General features: G+C 43.5%; 1 protein-coding gene across 2 annotated transcripts in view; it reads left to right on the top strand.

Moving 5' to 3' along the window:
- The first annotated feature begins 117 nt into the window (after window positions 1-117).
- LOC138852634 (mucin-22-like) overlaps window positions 118-7,500 on the top strand; it is a 141,265-nt gene continuing 133,882 nt past the window's right edge. For both annotated transcript variants that reach the window (XM_070084498.1, XM_070084499.1), the window contains exon 1: window positions 118-313. In XM_070084498.1, coding sequence (XP_069940599.1) covers window positions 300-313 — 14 coding nt within the window. In that variant the 5' untranslated portion in view covers window positions 118-299. The remainder of the gene's footprint in view (window positions 314-7,500) is intronic.

Raw genomic sequence — 7,500 nt, 5'->3', positions numbered from 1 at the left:
GGGTGCTGGTGGGAGGGTGGGGGTTGTAGGTTGGAGGAGGTGGGGCGGGGTTGAAGTGGGGAGGGTTGTGGGGGGGTGAAGGGAAGGTATATAAGGCAGGTGTGTTCGAGGCCACCTTCACTTGTCAGCCAGACGCCGTGGTGGACACAGTACGCCGGCCGGCTTCCTGCTTTCCTCACACACACAAGTACATATACGTACTCTCCTGCCTCGTCACTGTGGATAATGCACTAAGGGACTGTTATTAAGGTGCTCTCATAAACTTTACATACGGTGTCTTCAGCCTCGACGTGGGCACCATGCACACACTCAGGTTAGTACCAGCCTGCTGTGGAACAACCATGTCTGTGGTGAATGATGCACCCTCTCCAGCCGGGTCCTCTCTAGCTGGGTCCTCTCCAGCTGGGTCCTCTCCAGCTGGGTCCTCTCCAGCTGTGTCCTTTCCAGCTGGCATGGTTATATGCATCATCGGAAGTTTGGGTCGTGTCCAGCTGGGACTGTAATACACATCAGCAGAAAGTGTCAGGGTGATTGTGAAAGTTAAAATCTCATAGAGATGGTTGTCTAATGGGGTTTAAAGCCTATCGACTACACCACAGGAGAACACTTTAATCACTATAACAGGGATTAAGGTTAACTCTCAGCATACATATACACGCTGAGAGCAGCACATCTCTCAGTGTATATATCTTCGCTGTCAGCTTCACCAGGGAGATCACTATCTCACCGGCGTTGAAGTCTCCTCAAAATTTTGGAAAATATTGTGTAATCCTAAACTCGCCATAAACTCTCCTAATGTTTTTATAATAATAACAATAATAATAATAATAATAATAATAATAATAATAATAATAATAATAATAATAATAATAATAATAATAATAATAATAATAATTAAAGGTGGTTTGATGTGATGAAAGTAGGAGATTTTGTTGTGGTGGGCGATGGAGATGCTTGTGGTGGGTGATGTGGGTGATGGAGATGCTTGTGGTGGGTGATGGAGAGGCTTATGGTAGGTGATGTACAGGTTTCTAACACTAAACCATCTTGCCATTGTTATTTTCTTCTGATTCTGTAATATATTTTCAGTTTAAGGGAATGATGACTATAGTCGTTACCACAAGTTTTATGTCACCCAGACTAAGAATAAGCGTGAATTTTCTCTAATTTCGATGTTGCGAAGAGCGTTATAAAACGAACGCTGAGAGGCAAGTATGAGTTGTGTTAGATGAGTGGAAGTCAGCGAGAAGGGAGGACCTTGTCACAGTCGTAGAGTGAGTGAGGACTTGTGCAAACCTGACACCCTCAACGTAAGAATGAAACGCAAAATTCAGCTTCCGAGGAGAAATATCTGTGATATAACTGTGATAACTTATGTAAGATGTTGGCTAGCTGATTGTTGTGTTTGTATCTCCGGGATAACTTGTGTAAGATGCTGGCTAGCTGATTGTTATGTTTGTCTCTACGGGATAACTTGTGTAAGATGCTGGCTAGTTGATTGTTGTGTTCGTATCTCCGGGGGTAACTTATGTAAGATGCTGGCTAGCTGATTGTTGTGTTCGTCTCTCCGGGATAACTTGTGTAAGATGCTGGCTAGTTGATTGTTGTGTTCGTATCTCCGGGGTAACTTGTGTAAGATGCTGGCTAGCTGATTGTTGTGTTTGTCTCTCCGGGATAACTTGTGTAAGATGCTGGCTAGTTGATTGTTGTGTTCGTATCTCCGGGGGTAACTTATGTAAGATGCTGGCTAGCTGACTGTTGTGTTCGTCTCTCCGGGGGTAACTTGTGTAAGATGGTAGCTAGCTGCTTCTTGTGTCCGTATCTCCGGGGTAACTTGTGTAAGATGCTAGCTAGTTGCTTCTTGTGTTCGTATCTCCGGGGTAACTTGTGTAAGATGCTAGTTAGCTGCTTCTTGTGTCCGTATCTCCGGAGATAACTTGTGTAAGATTCTAGCTAGTGGCTTCTTGTGTCCGTATCTCCGGGGTAACTTGTATAAGATGCAAGCTAGCTGCTTCTTGTGTCCGTATCTCCGGAGATAACTTGTGTAAGATGCAAGCTAGCTGCTTCTTGTGTCCGTATCTCCGGAGATAGCTTGTGTAAGATGCAAGTTAGCTGCTTTTTGTGTCCGTATCTCCGGAGATAACTTGTGTAAGATGCAAGCTAGCTGCTTCTTGTGTCCGTATCTCCTGAGATAACTTGTGTAAGATGCTAGCTAGCTGCTTCTTGTGTCCGTATCTCCGGAGATAACTTGTGTAAGATTCTAGCTAGCGGCTTCTTGTGTCCGTATCTCCGGGATAACTTGTGTAAGATGCAAGCTAGCTGCTTCTTGTGTCCGTATCTCCGGAGATAACTTGTGTAAGATTCTAGCTAGCTGCTTCTTGTGTCCGTATCTCCGGGGCAACTTGTGTAAGATGCAAGCTAGCTGCTTCTTGTGTCCGTATCTCCAGAGATAACTTGTGTAAGATGCTAGCTAGCTGCTTCTTGTGTCCGTATCTCCGGGGTAACTTGTGTAAGATGCTAGCTAGCTGCTTCTTGTGTTCGTATCTCCGGAGATAACTTGTGTAAGATTCTAGCTAGTGGCTTCTTGTGTCCGTATCTCCGGGGTAACTTGTGTAAGATGCTAGCTAGTTGCTTCTTGTGTCCGTATCTCCGGGGTAACTTGTGTAAGATGCTAGCTAGCTGCTTCTTGTGTCCGTATCTCCGGGGTAACTTGTCTAAGATGCTAGATAGTGGCTTCTTGTGTCCGTATCTCCGGGGTAACTTGTCTAAGATGCTAGATAGTGGCTTCTTGTGTCCGTATCTCCGGGGTAACTTGTGTAAGATGCTAGCTAGCTGCTTCTTGTGACCGTATCTCCGGGGTAACTTGTGTAAGATGCTAGCTAGCTGCTTCTTGTGTTCGTATCTCCGGAGATAACTTGTGTAAGATTCTAGCTAGTGGCTTCTTGTGTCCGTATCTCCGGGGTAACTTGTGTAAGATGCAAGCTAGCTGCTTCTTGTGTCCGTATCTCCGGGGTAACTTGTGTAAGATGCTAGCTAGTGGCTTCTTGTGTCCGTATCTCCGGGGTAACTTGTGTAAGATGCTAGCTAGCTGCTTCTTGTGTCCGTATCTCCGGGGTAACTTGTGTAAGGTGCTAGCTAGTTGCTTCTTGTGTCCGTATCTCCGGGGTAACTTGTGTAAGATGCTAGCTAGCTGCTTCTTGTGTCCGTATCTCCGGGGTAACTTGTCTAAGATGCTAGATAGTGGCTTCTTGTGTCCGTATCTCCGGGGTAACTTGTGTAAGATGCTAGCTAGCTGCTTCTTGTGTCCGTATCTCCGGGGTAACTTGTCTAAGATGCTAGATAGTGGCTTCTTGTGTCCGTATCTCCGGGGTAACTTGTGTAAGATGCTAGCTAGCTGCTTCTTGTGTCCGTATCTCCGGGGTAACTTGTGTAAGATGCTAGCTAGCTGCTTCTTGTGTTCGTATCTCCGGGGTAACTTGTGTAAGATGCTAGCTAGCTGCTTCTTGTGTCCGTATCTCCGGGGTAACTTGTGTAAGATGCTAGCTAGCTGCTTCTTGTGTTCGTAAGTCTGGGAAAGCATTTGTAAATATTGACTTTTACAGATTCTTGTGTCGATATCTCGGATCAGTGAGAATGGAAAGTGTTCTGGCACACTTCATGTCGAGAAAGAAAATCAGTGACATTTCGTCGTAATTCGAAATAGCTTCTGCCGTCACTTTCCCTTGATTGAGAAGACTACTAACCCTCTGTGAAAGTTACTTACCTTATGAAACACGACACACTTCACTCTCATGAAGTACTTACCTCGTGGTTAACAAGACACACTTCACTCTCACGAAGTACTTACCTCGTGGTTAACAAGACACACTTCACTCTCACGAAGTACTTACCTCGTGGTTAACAAGACACACTTCACTCTCACGAAGTACTTACCTCGTGGTTAACAAGACACACTTCACTCTCACGAAGTACTTACCTCGTGGGTAACAAGACACACTTCACTCTCATGAAGGTAACTGTAGCCCGGGCAACAGTACTAGTGATGCCATTGTGAATATAATAATAATAATAATAATAATAATAATAATAATAATAATAATAATAATAATAATAATAATAATAATAATAATAATAATAATAATAAAAATATAACAGCAGCATCAACAGTAACAACAACAATAACAACTACAACCGAAGCAACAACAGTAACAACAACAGAAACAATAACAACAACATTAACAACAACAGCATTAACAATAACAACAACAGTAACAACAACAGCAGTAGCAACAACAACAACAGTAACAGCAACAACAACAGTAACAACAATGACAACAACAACAACAGTAACAACAACAACAGTAACAACGACAACAGTAACAACAACAACAGTAACAACAACAACAGTAACAACAACAGCAGCAACAGTAACAACAACAGTAACAACAATAGCAGTAACAACAACAACAACAGAATCAACAACAACAACAGTAACAACAATGACAACAGCAACAGTAACAACAACAACAGTAACAACAACAGCAGCAACAGTAACAACAACAACAGTAACAACAACAGCAGCAACAGTAACAACAACAGCAGTAACAGCAATAACAACAGCAACAGTAACAACAACAGCAGTAACAACAAAGACAACAACAACAGTAACAACAGCAGCAGTAACAACAATAGCAGTAACAGCAACAACAGAAGTAACAACAGCAACAGCAACAACAACAGCAGTAACAGCAAGAACAACAACAGAAGTAACAACAGCAACAGTAACAACAACAGCAGTAACAACAACAACAGCAGTAACAGCAACAACAACAACAGAAGTAATAACAGAAACAGTAACAACAACGGCAGTAACAACAACAACAGCAGTAACAGCAACAACAACAACAGAAGTAACAACAGCAACAGTAACAACAACAGCAGTAACAGCAACAACAACAACAGAAGTAACAACAGCAATAACAACAGCAGCAACAATAACAACAACAGCAGTAACAACAACAACAGCAGTAACAGCAACAACAACAACAGAAGTAACAACAGCAACAACAACAACAGTAACAGCAACAGCAGTAACAACAACAACAGCAGTAACAGCAACAACAACAACAGAAGTAACAACAGCAACAGTAACAACAACAACAGAAGTAACAACAGCAACAACAACAACAGAAGTAACAACAACAACAGTAACAACAACAGCAGTAGCAACAACAACAACAGCAACAGTAACAACAACAACAACAGCAACAGTAACAACAACAGCAACAGTAACAGCAACAGCAACAACAGCAACAGTAACAACAACAGCAACAGTAACAACAACAGCAACAGTAACAACAACAGCAACAGTAACAGCAACAGCAACAACAGCAACAGTAACAACAACAGCAGTAGCAACAACAACAACAGCAACAGCAGTAAAAATAACAACAGCAGTAACAACAGCAACAGTAACAACAACAGCAACAGTAACAACAACAGCAGTAACAACAGCAACAGTAACAACAACAGCAACAGTAACAACAACAGCAGTAACAGCAACAACAACAACAAAAGTAACAACAACAACAACAACAGTCGGCTTGCTCCAAGTTGCCTTCATCTTTACATTTTCTTTTATTCATTTTTTTGTCATCATTGGTTGTCCTTGTCTTTATCTTACTGGTTGTTTACCAAACTTGTTTTACTTGTTTTACTTGTTCCTGACTGTCTTTGTCGAAGTTCTCTTTAATTTTCATCTAACAAGAAAATTTTAAGACTTTGAAGTCTATCGGAGCTCTCCTTCTTTATCTATCGGAGCTCTCCTTCTCTATCTATCGGAGCTCTCCTTCTCTATCTATCGGAGCTCTCCTTCTCTATCTATCGGAGCTCTCCTTCTCTATCTATCGGAGCTCTCCTTCTCTATCTATCGGAGCTCTCCTTCTCTATCGGAGCTCTCCTTCTCTATCTATCGGAGCTCTCCTTCTTTATCTTTGCTCTCTATCTATCGGACTGATGATTATGTAAATTATGTAAATTGTCACGTGCATTAAGATTGTTGTATCATAACTTGTCAGAGTATCTGAATAGAGGGAGCAGTTGAAGGATGACGTTCCGAGATCACATCTTCTTGATGAGGCACCTTGATGCTGTGATGGCCCTTGATACTGTGGTTATCCCAGCCTTGATTCTGTGATTATCCCAGCATTGATGCTGAGCTTATCCCAGCCTTGATGCTGAGGTTATCCCTGCCTTGATTCTGTGATTATCTCAGCCTTGATGCTGAGGTTATCCCAGCCTTGATGCTGAGGTTATCACTGCCTTGATTCTGTGATTATCTCAGCCTTGATGCTGAGGTTATCCCAGCCTTGATGCTGAGGTTATCACTGCCTTGATTCTGTGATTATCTCAGCCTTGATGCTGAGGTTATCCCAGCTTTGATTCTGTGATTATCCCAGTCTTGATACTGTGGTTATCCCAGCCTTGATGCTGTGGTCCTCTCAGTCTTGATGCTGAGGTTATCCCAGCCTTGATGCTGTAATTATTCCAGCCTTGATTCTGTGATTATCCCAGCCTTGATGCTGGGGTTATCTCATCCTTGATGCTGTGGTTATCCCAGTCTTGATGCTGGGGTTATCTCATCCTTGATGCTGTGGTCATCCCAGCCTTGATGCTATGGTCATCCCCGCCTTGATGCTGTGGTCATCCCAGCATTGATGCTGTGGTCATCCCAGCATTGATGCTGTGGTCATCCCAGCCTTGTTTTTGTGGTCATCCCAGCATTAATGCTGTGGTCATCACAGCATTGATGCTATGGTCATCCCCGCCTTGATGCTGTGGTCATCCCAGCATTGATGCTGTGGTCATCCCAGCCTTGTTTTTGTGGTCATCCCAGCATTACTGCTGTGGTCATCCAAGCATTGATGCTGTGATCATCCCAGCATTGATGTTGTGGTCATCCCAGCTTGACCCTGCAACCTGAATCACATCAGAGATCTCAGTCAGCCAATTTTATCCCTCGATTCGGCTGGAAGAAAGGATGGTGGTGGTTGTGGTTGTGGTGGTGGTTGTGGTGGTGGTGGGAATCTCCACTCATACACTACCAACATACATCACCCACACCAACAACAGTATCCAGCATGGTCGTATAGCCCAGTGAGTGAGGGATTAATTCTTCTCACTGAGGCCTCCGACAGCACCTAGTGCGGGGTCATCATCTGACTAACACCCGCGTCAGGAAACACTTGTCCTGATTCCTGACGAACCTTACCTAACCTAACCTCCTCCTCCTCATGGCCAACATGAACACCTCACCCCCCGCATATGTTGTAGCCCCTCTCATGTAAGGGAGACAGTTAGAACTCTACATGCTAGACTTGACGTACACAAATATAATGGCACACACACACTCACACACACACACACACACACACACACACACACACACACACACACACACACACACACACACACACACACACACACACACACACACAAAAC

Source organism: Cherax quadricarinatus, chromosome 13, assembly GCF_038502225.1.
Source record: "Cherax quadricarinatus isolate ZL_2023a chromosome 13, ASM3850222v1, whole genome shotgun sequence".
Lineage (NCBI taxonomy): Eukaryota > Metazoa > Arthropoda > Malacostraca > Decapoda > Parastacidae > Cherax > Cherax quadricarinatus.
This window is presented reverse-complemented; position numbering and strand designations above follow the sequence as displayed.